Source organism: Myxine glutinosa, chromosome 2 (assembly GCF_964187855.1).
Source record: "Myxine glutinosa chromosome 2, kmMyxGlut1.1, whole genome shotgun sequence".
Taxonomy (NCBI): Eukaryota; Metazoa; Chordata; class Myxini; order Myxiniformes; family Myxinidae; genus Myxine; species Myxine glutinosa.
In genome coordinates, this window is record NC_136262.1 from 181703390 (window position 1) to 181720255 (window position 16866).

The 16866-nt window shown below is 45.6% G+C and overlaps 1 protein-coding gene across 2 annotated transcripts in view; it reads right to left on the minus strand.

Annotated features, from left to right (window-relative positions):
• The window catches only part of AK6 (adenylate kinase 6), a 20043-nt gene continuing 3177 nt past the window's right edge, over positions 1–16866 (minus strand). Inside the window, exons 1-6 of one of the 2 annotated variants that reach the window (XM_078771996.1) lie at positions 14803–14821; positions 13940–14067; positions 8234–8332; positions 4623–4681; positions 1170–1315; positions 1–989 (exon numbers count right to left, since the gene is read on the minus strand). In XM_078771996.1, the coding sequence (XP_078628122.1) occupies positions 800–989; positions 1170–1315; positions 4623–4681; positions 8234–8332; positions 13940–13970 (525 nt within the window). In that variant the 5' untranslated portion in view covers positions 13971–14067; positions 14803–14821 and the 3' untranslated portion in view covers positions 1–799. Of the gene's footprint in view, positions 990–1169; positions 1316–4622; positions 4682–8233; positions 8333–13939; positions 14068–14802; positions 14822–16866 lie in introns of those variants that run through there. The other variant, XM_078771995.1, reaches the window with a different exon arrangement.

Here is a 16866-nt window from a genome sequence, read left to right on the forward strand (position 1 = left end):
TTATCCTTTGTCTTCATTTATTATAAAAGGAGCAAAGTCAGCTGAATCGACAGGATATTTCCTGCAGAACATTCATGTTGAGTCCTGTTCATGGACGCCGGCAAAGTATTTTGTTGTAATCCTTGTTATATCCTGAGTGAATCTTCTCCAAAGAATTAAAATCTTCCAAATTGTTATTGGTGCGGACATTTTAGTCTGTTTACCTTCTTCAACACTGGCTTATTCTACATGTTTCTGGCAGACAATGAACCAACCACACAATTCAGTAACTTTGCAGTCACAACAAAGGGATTGGAGTATTACAATTATATTTACTATATTATTATTATAAACATTATTATTACGAAGATGATGTTACTTTATTCAGAAACCTGGGCTAATTTGTCCGAATCGGCCTGAAGGTGAGGCATGATGGCATGAAGCCTAAGGCCTATACATACTGTCATTGGAAAACATGCAACGCCGACACTTTTGTTAATTGGTGGTCATTTTAACAATCGGTTTGTTTGTGTTTCACACCGAATGAAAAACGTAAAGGTACAAGTGTCTGACGACGGAGCATCACTTCTTTCTTGGTGATTTTCAAACTTAAACTCAAAATAGAAACTTTTCAATACAGTATTGACATTTAGAATTTCGACAGTTGCTCCAGGAACAATTCAAATGTGGCCTTTGCACGTCTCGATGTCCTTTACATCAAAACGTAAAAGAAGAAGAAAATAATAGAAATAATAAAAATAAACATTCCAAAACAATCCTGAATATGCATTTCTTTCGGTATTTGTGACCGTCAACACAATCAGCTCTGCATCATGCCCCAGTCAACGAGCCACAGAAGGATGACCTCCACATTCTCCTCGAGATCCTCCAGCGTGTTACTGGGCAGTTCCTTCACAATCTCAAATCGATAAGACCTATGCGCCTCCTCCAAGACCGTTCCGAAGATCTCACATTGCACGTTCTCCTGCACCTTGCGTAGTTCGTAGCCTCTACCATGCCATGTGAAAAACAAAAAACAGTTTCGTGTTGAGGAGTCTTTCCATGGACTTGCACAAAATCATCCACTGGTTATCTCTTATCATGTGCTTGCATTTAACCCTTTGTATGATACCAATCTCAAACATTTACATGGTTAAAAACCTTCCCATGTCCATATGAATAAGCGATACCTGTGCTGTAGGCGATCGTACAATACAGATGTATCTGCACGTAGCACAAAGACAACCTGGAACCAACGCTCAGGGAAGAAATCAGAACCATGATAATCCACGATCATGCCACCGGCAGACATCTTTTCTTCCAACTCATCCACGACCTACCCACACAATCACCAAGGGAAACAAGCATAATTACTGTCTCAAAAACTCATCATGCACAGATCATAACACTAACACACACACACACACACACACACACACACACACACTAACACACACACACACTAACACACACTAACACACACTAACACACACACACACACACACACACACACACACACACACACACACACACACACACACACACACACACACACACACACACACACACACACACACACACACACACACACACACACACACACACACACACAAGGCTGTCCGGGCCTTGTGACAATCTTGAATATAACCCTCAGAACAAAACTTTGAGAGCAATATTTGCGAGACAATTCACCCGTCTGATGGGTTTATTCCAATTTAATACCAGTCACTTTCATCCTTCCTCAACACATGACCAAACCATCTCAACCTGTTCCTCTTCACAGCATCAATCACAGGCAATATTCCCATCATCTTTTGCAATTCATCATTTGTCTTCCTCTCTCTCAACGATACTCCGCACATCCATCGAACCATTCGCATTTCCACCCTTTCCAGCCTTCGTTGCTGCTCTACGTTCATTACCCATGTCTCGCTCCCATAAATCATAACACTTCTCACACATGCAGCATACACCTTTCCCTTCAGCTTCAGCGACACTCTCCTCCTCATCAGCACGCCACTCAGTTCCCGAAACTTCTTCCATGCACATCTCACTCGAGCAACCGTTGCCGAGTCTGATCCACCTTCTCCATTCAGCATGTCTCCGAGGTAGCAAAATGTTTTCACACCTTCCAGCTTCACGCCGTCTCCAAGATCCAACTCAACATTTCCTCCATCTGCAGCTCCCTCTGTGCACACCTTACATTTGAATGTAGCTGCCACACTGGTAAATGACCCTCTCAGACCACTACATTTTTGATGAACCCACTCAGCGCACATTGTACATTGAATGGAGTTCACTCCGACACCCTTCCTGCACACAGCACACGGCCACTTCCCAGTTCTTTCCACCTCACCACATGCTTTACCACTTGCCATCACCTTCGTCTTTCCGATATTCACCTTCAGACCTTTTGTCTCCATACATTCCTTCCACTTGTTCATCTTTTCCTTCAGTCCATCCATACTTTCCGCAATCAACACCAGATCATCTGCATACAACAACTCCCACGGTAAACCCTCCTTTACGTTCTGAGCCAGCACCTCCATCACAGCTACAAATAGTAGTGGACTTAGTACCGACCCCTGATGCACTCCCGCCTTCACCTCAAACTCACCACTGTTCCCGTCCTTCGTCCTTACAGCTGTGCGCGCTCTTTTGTACATTGCCATCACTACTCTGATCAACCATTCCTCCACTCCTAACTTCCTCAATGCCCATGTCAATACTTTGCGTGGAACTCGAATGCTTTCTCCAGATCAACAAACCCAATTTGCGACCTTTACTCCAATGGCCACAAAACAGGTTCTCAATATGCAGACTTGGGAGAGAAGGGAAGAGAAACGGTCACATGCGGTGATCACAGACCGAAACCAATTCATCAAAATAAACCCTCGCGCCCACGACGTGACTTATTTATCTCACTACTATGGGGGATTTCCCCCAGCTTCTCGGGGTTCCGTGATCCTGTACAGCCAGTGCCCATGCCAGCCACTAGGACATACCTCGTTTGATTGACGCTTCAGTTACACATGGCTGCCTGATGCCACGAGTATATACCTGTCCTTGTAGTCTCTGGGCCAAGTGGGAAAACCCACAGAAAACAAAGGTAGGGATATCGGGCCTAGACATGAACATTTTGGGAGAAGAGACAATGGGAGCTTCACCAAAACAAACTCAACACTGCCTGTCAAGCTGAACATGCACTATGGAAATAAGTATTTAAAAAACTAGACCACCTACACCGCTCCACCCCCCAAGCCATATTCGTTCATAACTGCATCATTCATCCCATCACCCTTTACACCAAATAATTTTGTGACTTGTATGGCATTTATACCTCAGTATAAATGTTAGCCAGCTTGAATTAACGAGATGGGGAACAATAGTTGTATTGTTACCCTGCGCTCGCAAAGCGAAAAGCAGGGTTAGGCATTTGGTTGCATACGTACGTGTGGCGTAGGTATGTGTGGTGTACGTACCTGCATTTTTAAAATCCATTTTCTCAGCAACTGTTGGTCCGATTAACATGAAATTTTACCATAGGAGTGCCTCTGCTTGCAGAATTTTTTTATTCATAATTATGACCTAGGTCACGTGCTACGGACGCCATCTTGGAAAAACGTTACACCTCGATATCTCAGAAACTTCTAAATGGAGATAATTGAAACAAGGCTCATTGTGAAGTACTCTCCATGGGGAATAAGATATGTTAATGATGATGTAATCGGTGCCTTAATTATGACGTCATAAATCGACAAGTACAATACTTGATCTGATCAGTGTGAAGGTTTTTTTTCTCTGCAATTGCTCATTCGATTGAAATGAAATTTTCACCATAGGAGCGCCTCAACCTGTAGAATTGTGATAATTATGAGGTCATAGGTCACGTGGTTATGGGTGCCATCCTGAAAAAACTTTGCACCTCTATATCTCTGAAACCACTCCATGGAAATTAATTGAAACACGGCTCATTGTAAAGAACTCTGCATGGGGAATAAATGTTGTTAACGATGACGGCATTGGTGCCTTATTTATGACATCATAATTCGACAGGGACACCGCTTAGTCTGATCAGTTTGAAATGTATTGAGCGTGATCAACGCAACAATTATATTAGAGGATATAAATTTATGTCATCGCTCACATGGTCTGGCAGCCATATTGGATCAAAGAAAACAAAACAAAACCATTCAACAACAGAAGAGTTGGCTCACACCAAGTTGACTGCGCAGGGAAAGTGTTCTATGAATCCCATCTAGTTAACCATTTTGTAACCTTCTGTCAGCGTCACAAAGGTGAACATTAAAACCACCCTCACTAGTACAGGTCAATAGTTCCAGCTCGGCCTCAGCCCAGTGTTTTGTCCTGTTCATTTGTTTGAATGGCCATCAATGACAACGACAAGGTCAAGAGTTCACCGCATGACTTAGATTCTACTTTGCTTGATCTGACAAACTTTCCTATCAATAGCCAAATTATACCTCAATAGGACCACACGGTCCAATACAAGAGGTGATCAAATACACAACACTGAGGCACAAAATAAAAAAATAAAAAAAATAAAAAAAGTAATCAGAACTTTAAATCATGCTTGAAAACAGAGAAAGAGTGAAAGAGGTGCTCGAAGGAAATGTTCTTACCCTGTCCTCATCCAAAATGTGACATTTGTGAACCTCATCATAGCCATCATACAGTTCCTCTGCAGACACAGACACAATATATTTGTATACTACAAAGGGACAGCAGTAGGTGGTGCACCCCTTGTCCCATATATAAAGGACACACAAGGCAATGAGACAAATTCAGAAACAACCATTTGCATGCATTGGTCGGGGCAGGCAGGACACCCTAGACCGAGAGGCAAGCACACTCGCATGTGAGCTGTCCATCCTGGGTTCTCATGCTGATCCAGCAAAAAAGAAATAAATAAAATAAAAACACCATCCCGAAATTTTACATGCAGGCTGAGGCATCAATTTGTGTCACATCCCTCAAATGAATGAAATGAATGATCGTTTTAAGGCCATTTTCCCCGCTGGAGCAGGGGTTAGCCTTGCGGGCCCCATGACAATCATGGTTCCCTGTTTGAGGCAATGTTTTTTTTTTTATGGCTGGATGCCCTTCCTGGCGCCAACCCTTAGTCGCCTCTTACGATGCACAGGGATATGGTGTACCTATTCTAAACCAGGGTACACACCGTGATCATTCATCCCAGCAAGCTGGTACTCAATTTGCCGACCTCGGAAGGATGACAGGCTGAGTCAACCCCCTGGCGTTAATTCAGCGATCGACCGGGATTCGAACCCAGGATCCTAGGATCCCAAGCCGGCACCCTAACCGCTAAGCCAATACCAGGCTCCCTGTCACATCCCTCGAATGGAGATTAAACTGGACGGTCCATCTGCCACCACTGGTGGATGTCAAAGATGCCATGGTGTTATTCATGAAGAATCGATGAATTATCACCAGCATTTTGAATAATTAGAATTTCCTACCAAAATAATCTTCAGTTGCCCATGAGGCCTGGACAGCCGAATAATGCAAGACTTGAAACAACCAAAATAAACAAACAAATAAAACGTTTACTGGTCGACTCAATAAGTCGTACAATACAGATGTGCCTGCACGTAGCACAAAAACCACCTGGACTAGTCTATGGACACAGCCCAACTAATGTAAGAATAGTTGGAGATACAACGGTAAACAACAAGAGCCGAAATCACCATTAAATGTTGTATTCCCACGTGTATAATGCTAACATTTAACTCTACAGTGTGTTAACAATATTAAATCAGTACTGTACTACGTTATGTATCATTCACAGAGACAACAAATGTACATGGGATTCAAACACAAATCATCAACCCTTCACCAAATATCTTCATTGAAAGTTCAATTCATGCTAGCCCGAACCCTAACATACCCTTTAAACTAAATCAAGGTTTGTATGTACACAGTATCCTTCACGCAGACTATGAGTTATGATTCTATTAATCGAAAAACATGACGGAGCTCTGTCAGTTATGAATGTGGATGAGGCTTCGCACAGTTAAACTTGCTTACACTGGGATTACTCCGATTTACAAACATATTTGAAACAATGAGAAATGTTTTACAGAATTACAAACGGAACCCTTGTACCTGCAGAATGCCAGGAATGGATCAACTCAAACATCACAATTTGCATCCAAAGGGAATGGCTGTTGTGTGGTGTGTAAAGAGTCAAGTCTGTAGTTGGTTCAGTTGATGATCCAAGTTTTAGGATATGCACAGACAGATTGGACTCCACCTAGTTGTACTGTTTTGGTATATTACCAAAATCGTCCACTTTCACATGGTAAAATGGGTAAAAGTGATTTTTATGGCATTGCAACCAAGTTTGTAAATTACATGTTGTAGTAGCAAATGAGATTTTTTTTTTTGTTTGTTTTTGTATACAAGATCGAGGCTCGTGAAAGAGCGAACATTAATCACACAGAAAGTCCAACCCACACAGAAAGTCCAACCGACACATAAAACACAAAATAAGGGGAGCGGTAGACAGGATGGGGAGAGAGGGGGAAGGACACAAACACAACATTTGAGAGCAGGGACATCGAGAGAAATATGGGAGGGGGAGGGCTTGGGGGAAGGTGGGAGAGGTATAAAACATATGGACACTGCAAGGACTTCCAGGAAAGAAGTTGGAATTTCAAAAAGTGGATCTGGGGTGAATTAGCGGGGGTAGAAGAGATCAAGGTTTTGGATGGGGGAAGATAAGAGATGGTGGTGAACAGCTGTTTTAAAGACCTGGAGGGAGGAGTGGGATTGAAGGGAGTGGGGGAGTTTGTTCCAGAGGCGAAAGAAAAGATGAATGAAAGAGTGAAGGTGAGCAGAGTGTCGTGATTTTGGTAGTTTCGCCAGAAGATGGTTGCTGGCAGATCTTGTGCTTCCTGCAGGAATATTTGGGGAACATAGCACAGACAGAGCAGGTGGTGCAAGGCAGGAAAGGAGTCAGTAGAAGACAGAGAGACCACCAACCTGCCTGCGGTGAGCGAGTGAAAGACCCTCAGAATCAGCTTCATCACGGGAGATACCAATGATTCTAAAAGCTTTGGTTTAAAGAGCGTGAAGCCGAGCTAGGTGTGAGGCAGGAGCATCAGCCCATAGGGGAGAGCAGTATTCCATCAAACTGCGGATGAAAGCTTTGAATGTGGTGAGGAGCTCAGGTGTGCCCAGAAAGGAGTTTCCATGACGGAGGATGCCCAGTCGGCGACTGGCTTTGGAGGCCAGCTTGGAAATGTTACTTTTCCAGGAAGGATCATGGCAGATCGTGAGACCCAAAATCTTGTGACAGAAAGTTTGAGAAGATTGTAGAGAAAGTATATGGGAGGGTTTTCCAGATGGTTTTTTTCAGAGACATAGTGAGAGTGTGAGATTTGTCAAGATTGAAAGACATGTTCCACTTGTTTGACCAGTTTGTGATTTTGTCCAGGTCTGCAGAGAATGAAGAGGCTGCAGACTGCCGATCTGAGGAATGAGGTACGGAGCGGCACAGAGTGGAGTCATCAGCAAAGACATAGAGAGGATTTTCCAGAGTTGGAGAGATTATTAAGAAGATTAGAAAAAGCACAGGGCCTAGAACAGCCTTGAGGAACTCCAATTTACCTTGTTGGTTGTTTTATTACCTTCACCACCAAAGGTGGGCAGGGGTTATGGTTTCATCCCTATTTATCAGTCAGTCTGCCTGGCTGTCTGCCTGCCTGTCTGTCTGTCTGTCTGCGAACAGGATATCTCAAAAAGTTGGAGATTCGGAAGAAATTTGGTGTACAGGTTGGGTGTGTGATAAGGACGAAATGATTAGATTTTGGTGAAGATCTGTATACGAGAATTTTTTAAAAGTGATTATTCACAATTGAGAGATGGGACCAAAACCTATATATAGCATGATATTTCAAAAAGTTGTGGACAAGTCTATATGACGAAACTTGGTGGATGTCTTGGTTAGGTGATAAAAGCCGATTAGATTTTAGAGGTTCAGATCTAGATCTGTGGGATACAAAGTATAAACTGTTCAGCCTGGTGAAGGTATGCGCTCTAACGAGTGCTGTTCTAGTTCAGAGTGCTGTACTCACCGTTAAATGGGCTTTCATAACGCAAATTTAAACATTCATGCAGATAACTTTGTTTGGAGATAAATTATGTGTAAATGTACCTGTGGCATTTTTTGGGATGCACAATTATCTAAATAAACACACATGAATATGCTCACCTTCAGCAGCCAGGTCTCCCACAGACACATATTCATAATCCGTGCCGAACTTGGCTGCCAGTTCAGCCGCCAGAGTGCTTTTTCCTACACCAGGAGTTCCTATGGGTCAAAATACAGAAATTCAATCCAGGGGTGGGGAGCTTGGATGGACATGTAGAGGTACATTTTAAATTTCACCTATTTTATGGGGGGGGAGGGGGGGTGGAATAAAAAATAGAGTACTTATTTTTATGACTTGCGTGAAATGAATAAGACAGGTAGTATATTGTCAGGTCAGACAGCCTCAATTAACACGGGCGGTCTATGCTGGGATCTTTTTTCCGAGAACAGCCAAAAGGTCTGCCAATTCCCATGGTCACCCCCAAATGAACTGAATTTGACAGCAACACGCACGAGGCACCACAGACCACGCTTTTACTGAACATTTGGGTAAGCAGGTGAGGACTTCCCTGGTGTGATGCTGAGTTGTGTGCACGGCGATGGGGCAGCTCATTATGGATACAGTGGACGTGAGGGATTATGAGGCACCATCCACATGTCCCTGGTGTTGGTGTTGTTGGTGTTGGAGTCCCTGGTGTTGGGCTAGCGGCTAGGGTGCCGGCTTAGGATCCTAGGATCCTGGGTTCGAATCCCGGTCAATCGCTGAATTAACGCCAGGGGGGTTGACTCAGCCTGTCATCCTTCCGAGGTCGGCAAATTGAGTACCAGTTCACTGGTAATTCCCTGCTTGTCGTAAAAGGCGGCAAAAAGGGTTGGCGTCAGGAAGGGCATCCGGCCATAAAACATTGCTTCAAAAAGGGGACCGAAAAACAACAACAACCACAGTTCCTGAAAAAGGCCAACCCCCGCTTGCGGGGAAAAATGGCCTCTAAAGGTGTTTTTTTTTTTTTATCCACATGTCTAGAGAGCAGCACTCCCTGCCTCAATAACAAAAGAAAGCTGGAGCCACAAAAACACAGCGAGACGAAGAATGAGAGAAAAAGAGAGCAATCTTCTTCTTTACACGGTGTCACACCAACTACATTTGCCTGTGCACACACAGCCCTCAAACTCTATTTTTCCACTGAGCTTCTTCACAGCTTGTTTTCTGGCTTACCATCCGTACTGTGGGACCGCCTTCACCGGGTGCTGACATTCCGCTGCTTGTGGGACACGCCATCCCGCCCGCTTGGGAGGCCTAATAAAAATCAAATCCTACCCTATTCCAGACCCTATCACACATCTCTCCACCATGGTGAACATATAACGATCGGTCCTTTTGAAACGCGAAGCACTTCCGTTGTGCATTGTCGCAGAAAGTCCTCAGCTTGCCCTGCCCACTAACAAGAGGTTTTTACACGTACAATCTTACAATGAGACTATACTGTCAATAAATTACATATACCACTTCCTCAACATCATATTTTACAAGACTTACTTACTCTGGCATTTTCCCTATTTACAAGAGTCAATCTACTCTATGTAAATCACGTGGACCATACAACACAACTTCAATTACTACATTCTAAGTATGGATACATCCCTCCCCCCCCCCCCCCCCCTTTCCATACTACACACAACTACAATTACTATGTTGTAACTATGGATACCTCCCTCCTTCTTCTCCTCCTCCTCCCACGTGACAATATTTTCATCAATCTGTCCTGACTAGAGCTACATGACTGATCCAATCTCTGGTTGTAGCAACACTATTTACACTGACATAGATGTTCCTGGTGGAGCTAACACCCTGACATGGAAAAATTGCACTGTAAAGAAATATGTCTATTAGCCAACTGATTCAGCATAACTGTGATCCCTACTTTCAGGGTGGAGATTCTTTGTTTTTGGGATATCCAAATGTTTTGTGTTTTATATATTCACTGGTATAAAAGACCATCAAAATGACGGGTTGGAACAGTATATTCGACGGTGCAGCCTCGTGAGCGTGCCAAAGCCTGAAGCCTCGGCCTAGTGTCAGATGTGTTTTTATCTTCTTTATTTATTAGACATCCTACAGACATAAATGAACACTCAGTTTATTGCACGCGTTTCACATCAGATGAAGCGAATTTCACCTCTGCGCCTTGTATTTATTGTTATTACATTTTTTAAAAAAGCTTCTGTACACCGCCCTTGAGGCTCGGTGTGCAAGCCACCGTCTACATTTCCAATAGAAGAGACATAATTACTCTTTCATGGAATGTTTTTCGAGTTTGTTTTATCCTCATAATAGACCATAGTGAACACAAATTCGTGTTAAAAGATTGGCCTTTAAAACCTGACTCAAATCGTCCTTATGAAGGAGGAGAGACAAACACACAAACACAAACTGACAATGCATTTTATATGGTAGATAAACTTCAGATAATACTCTTATTTAACATGTGCATTTCAAGTCTCCAATTTATTTTTGAATAAATAAGCCTGATGTGTCCTAAGTGAGGAATGGCCCATCTATATAAATAAAACAGTGTGTGTGTGTGTGTGTGTGTGTGTGTGTGTGTGTGTGTGTGTGTGTGTGTGTGTGTGTGTGTGTGTGTGTGTGTGTGTGTGTGACCGATAGACTCCCAACCGGACAGGCTCACGTACTTGATATTTGGCATAGACATGGCCATTGAGCCTGGGAAGGACATGGCCTCCCTAAACATATTTGACAAGATCCATATTTTTAATTCATATTTATCTCAGCGCATTTCAGCGAGGAACATTATACACGGAATCTCAGCCTGTGCCAGAGCAGCTCGCTGATTCGCTCAGAGCGATCACGTGATGTTTCATCCTCGCTGCCAGACCACTGAACGGAAAATATATAGAATGACCATTGCAATTCACACCACACAGGTGGAGATGCAGCTACCGGGCGCCTGCAGCTATCAGGGTTGGCACTGGTGATTTCCGTCATGCGTTTGCACGTAATTCAGAGCGAAAAGCGATTGCGTTTATTCACCTTTTGTGCGATCGTGTTTTTGTGTCGATTTTTGTCGATTTTGTGCGATATGAATTAAACGTCTTTGAAACAGCTGTGAAACGTCTTTCCACAACCCTTCCGTAACCGATTGGAGCCGTTTATTGCCACACAAAATGGCATTTTAACAGTTGTCTGGTTTTTAAAATCTGGGACACATTCAAAACAAACGAGATCCGTGAAGCGAGTCGGTCGAGTCGTGCTAACCAAGATGGCGACACGGCGGCTACACTTTTCACGGAGTATGAGCGTTCTATATATTTTCAATTCAGTGCACCAGACTCGCTCAAGTACTTGATTTTTGGCATAGACATGGCCATTGGGCCTTCACGGTGTAATTTGTGTGAGGCCTTTGTCCGAGTGAGCTTGAGTCGAGAGGGCGAATGTACGGGTTGGGAATGTACAGGTCTCCCTTCCCCCGCCCGGCAACGCCGGTACTGGAGGGCGTCACAGGATCGGTGAGTCTCTGAAATCCGCTTAGTGCTGTTGTTGCGAAGATGCAGGACGATGTCGCGATTGTTGGACTGCTCTCCTCCCATGAGATCTGCAACGTCATTGTTGACTGGCCCTCCCCTTCCCCCTCCCCCCTCCACATCCGCTTCCCCCTCCCCCCTCCACATCCGCTTCCCCCTCCCCCCTCCACAACCGCTTCCCCCTCCCCCCTCCCCTCCCTCCCCCGCCCGGCAATGCCGGGTACTTCTGCTGGTAGAGAGAAAAAGGTGGACTGATTTGGATGGATGGAGATGGGGATGAGTGGAATCGGTTAGATTGAGATGGGTGGGGTGGATTGGATGGAGACGGGGATGAGTGGGGTGGATTGGATGGAGACGGGGATGAGTGGGGTGGATTGGATGGAGACGGGGATGAGTGGGGTGGATTGGATGGAGACGGGGATGAGTGGGGTGGATTGGATGGAGACGGGGATGAGTGGGGTGGATTGGATGGAGACGGGGATGAGTGGGGTGGATTGGATGGAGACGGGGATGAGTGGGGTGGATTGGATGGAGACGGGGATGAGTGGGGTGGATTGGATGGAGACGGGGATGAGTGGGGTGGATTGGATGGAGACGGGGATGAGTGGGGTGGATTGGATGGAGACGGGGATGAGTGGGGTGGATTGGATGGAGACGGGGATGAGTGGGGTGGATTGGATGGAGACGGGGATGAGTGGGGTGGATTGGATGGAGACGGGGATGAGTGGGGTGGATTGGATGGAGACGGGGATGAGTGGGGTGGATTGGATGGAGACGGGGATGAGTGGGGTGGATTGGATGGAGACGGGGATGAGTGGGGTGGATTGGATGGAGACGGGGATGAGTGGGGTGGATTGGATGGAGACGGGGATGAGTGGGGTGGATTGGATGGAGACGGGGATGAGTGGGGTGGATTGGATGGAGACGGGGATGAGTGGGGTGGATTGGATGGAGACGGGGATGAGTGGGGTGGATTGGATGGAGACGGGGATGAGTGGGGTGGATTGGATGGAGACGGGGATGAGTGGGGTGGATTGGATGGAGACGGGGATGAGTGGGGTGGATTGGATGGAGACGGGGATGAGTGGGGTGGATTGGATGGAGACGGGGATGAGTGGGGTGGATTGGATGGAGACGGGGATGAGTGGGGTGGATTGGATGGAGACGGGGATGAGTGGGGTGGATTGGATGGAGACGGGGATGAGTGGGGTGGATTGGATGGAGACGGGGATGAGTGGGGTGGATTGGATGGAGACGGGGATGAGTGGGGTGGATTGGATGGAGACGGGGATGGGTGGGGTGGATTGGATGGAGACGGGGATGGGTGGGGTGGATTGGATGGAGACGGGGATGGGTGGGGTGGATTGGATCGAGACGGGTGGGGTGGATTGGATCGAGACGGGTGGGTGGATTGGATCGAGACGGGTGGGGTGGATTGGATCGAGACGGGTGGGGTGGATTGGATCGAGACGGGTGGGGTGGATTGGATCGAGACGGGTGGGGTGGATTGGATCGAGACGGGTGGGTGGATTGGATCGAGACGGGTGGGTGGATTGGATCGAGACGGGTGGGTGGATTGGATCGAGACGGGTGGGTGGATTGGATCGAGACGGGTGGGTGGATTGGATCGAGACGGGTGGGTGGATTGGATCGAGACGGGTGGGTGGATTGGATCGAGACGGGTGGGTGGATTGGATCGAGACGGGTGGGTGGATTGGATCGAGACGGGTGGGTGGATTGGATCGAGACGGGTGGGTGGATTGGATCGAGACGGGTGGGTGGATTGGATCGAGACGGGTGGGTGGATTGGATCGAGACGGGTGGGTGGATTGGATCGAGACGGGTGGGTGGATTGGATCGAGACGGGTGGGTGGATTGGATCGAGACGGGTGGGTGGATTGGATCGAGACGGGTGGGTGGATTGGATCGAGACGGGTGGGTGCATTGGATCGAGACGGGTGGGGTGGATAAGAATGGGGTTGTAGATGGGGATGGGGATTGGGATTGGGATGATTTGGTTGTCGAAAACATAATACAGTACATGTGGTTGGTGGGCGGAGTTTGATGATTTCCCCAAGCTTTAACCACACCACGTCATCGTGATCTTCTGGACACATAATTATATTTAATGTAAGCAACAAACACTTTCAAGTTTCCCCATAAACATCACATTTGCCACCTCTCACTTAAAAAATATGTTGAAGTAAAGCTGCGACAAAGTAATATCAAATTGACCAGCTTAACAACAACAACAGCCGAGCACACAATAAGGCTCATTTTGCTGACCTGTAATCAAAATGTTTGGCAGTTTGGTCATTGCGCAGTCGAACACGTGTCTCCGCTTCCACTCAGTGCTGAAGACTTCACACTTCACAGCCGGACTTCCGTCTGAGTTCCAAAACCTGTTCAGATTCCTGATAAAACCCACCTTCACCTGAGCAGCCTAATGCACGCAAAACACCGCCGTGAATGCTTATCAAACACAAAAATATGAACGACTTCGAGGCGTCACACCTCCCAAAATCCTCAACGATGACGTCATCTTTCGAATGTGAAATGCCAAATACAAAAGCAATATTTCTATAAACCAAACCAATTTTATCACAACTCACTTTTTCACAAAATTTATGTGAGGAAAAAAATCCAAACATAAATTACTTGGTCTTACCAATACACCGCTTATTCAATCTATCGTCAAATGTCAGGCACCGGTCGTTCCACCAGACAAACAGTAATCTGTTTACAGAAGAAAGAGTAAATCGATAAGGAATGAATGCGATCGACCCTCTCAAAAGATGAGATGGACTGAATGGCCTTTTCTGGTGCTTGGTTTACTCGATACACTTGGATGATTCACTGGGTATTTTTGGTATTCTCATAAATATTTTATAAACTGCTCTATAAGTGCAAATAAATTACCTCAAACTCCAAGGATTACGACCTCGTGAGGTTGAACATGATGAATCTGTGCTATATGTCGATTACTGTAGGTGGACGTATGTAGATGTATGTATGTAGATTTCTGCATGTAGATGCATGTAGATTATTGCATGTATATGCTTCAACGCTGCACAGAGAGCTTTGGCTTAGTCTCGGCAGAAACATCGAGCATGGAAGAAATTTCTCGAATCAGTAAATGATATACTGACCTATCAAGGTACAGGCAGTTGAGGAATGACCTTCGCGCTACCAGAAGGAACCTCTGCAAGGCGTTTGAGGAGAATGTAGTGAGCAATGTGAAGAAGAACCCGAACAAGTGAAACCTCTTGGATTGCGCTGAGGTTCGGGCATGGAATTTCTAGGAGGAAGTATAATTTGTATTCAATGAAAGTACATGTAATATGGGATCGAGTAAGATCGAGTAAGCTTCACCAGTGCGCGTGCGCGAATTTACGTCACGTCGGCAGCGAGAAGGCGTTCCCCAACACGAACCAATCAGGAACTGCCACGTCACACATATGATCTCAGAATTCCTGTGACAGGAATTCGCGTTACACTGGCTGGAAGTCATTCGCTAGAGGCGCTTCCTCAGCGCTAATAAATTCTGGTGTTATGTAAATAGCAGGACCAAGACAAGAGTCAAAGTTGGCAATATAGTGAGGATGACAATACAACTTTGTCACATCTTACCTATAGAAGGCTGACACCCTTAGCATGACATTTTAACGAGAGATCACCATTGAGGATAAATGTCAGATTCCAACAGTTCCTCATCACAGTGTAGAGTCTTTGTTGAACAATATAGCAATATCAGAGGAGATAGTCAGGAGGAAATTGGAGAACCTGAAAATCAGTAAATCTCCTGGTCCAGATGGAATTCACCGGAGAGTGCTCAAGGAGGTTCAAGGAGAACTCAAGTGCTCAAGGAGGTTCAAGGAGAACTCAAGTGCTCAAGGAGGTTCAAGGAGAACTCAAGTGCTCAAGGAGGAGGCTCAGGGCATAGCCATTCCCCTGACTTTACTCTTCAACAAATCAATGAAAGATGGTGTTCTACCATGCGACTAGAAAGATGTCAACAGCACTCCCATATATAAGAAAGGAAGCTGTAAAGAATCCGGAAACTACAGACCTGTCAGCTTGACATCGGTGGTTGCAAAGGTCATGGAGTCGATAGTGAGAGATGCCATTGTAAAACACTTGATGTCATATGACTTGTTTTGCGATGATCAGCATGGGTTCACCCCTGGGAGGTCTTGCATAGCTCAGCTCCTGTGGCAGTTGGAAGACCAGACTAGATCACTGGATGACAGAGTGCATGTGGATGTCATTTTCCTTGACTTTTGCAATCTTTGGATTCTGTCTCCCACAAAATACTCCTAGAGAAGGCAAAATCTTACGGTATTGAAGAACCACTCATCCCATGGCCGGAAGATTTCCTCGCCAAGAGGTGTCAAAAGGTCATCGTGAATGGAGCCAAGTCGGATTTGGCAGACATACTCAGTGGAATAACGCAAGGTAGTGTCCTTGGTCCGACACTATTTGTCATCTTCATCAATGACCTGCCAGCTTCAGTCCATAGCCATATCCGACTCTACGCAGATGCCAAAGATTATGGACCAACTTTTATGGACCAGCTTTCAACCATGCATCAACTTCAGTCATCCAGAAGGACCTACATAGTTCCATGGAATGGTCACAGCTATGGTTACTTCCTTTCAATCTGAACAAATGCAAAACTCTGCACCTGGGTAGAGGTAACGTCAGTGAATCGTACCATATGGGGAATGCAGAGTTGCAGGAAGTGATTGGGGAGATCGACCTAGGAACTGTCATGGATCGGCAATTGAGCTTCCATAAGCGTGTGGCAGTTCAGGTAAACAAGGTCAACCAAACACTTGGGCTAATCAAACGATCCTTTGAGTCTGGATGAAGAAGCCCCCCCAGCAGTTGGAGTATGACAACAATGCCTGGCACCCGAGATTCCTGATTGGCATCGATGAAGTTGAGAGGGTCCAGAGACAAGTTACAAGGATGATTCCAACCCTCTGTGAACTTTCGTGTCCGAAGAGATTCCGGCGTTTGAATATGCTTTAGCTCTTCAACCGCCGCCGCCATGGTGATATGATCCAAACGTTTAAGGTGCTACATGGAATTGACCGGATTAGACGGCAACATGTCCTCACTCCAGCTCAATACCCTTCAACGTGGGGCTACTTCCTTAAACGTTTTGTGCCGAGGTGCAAGTTAGACATGAGGAAAAGTTTCTTCAGTCA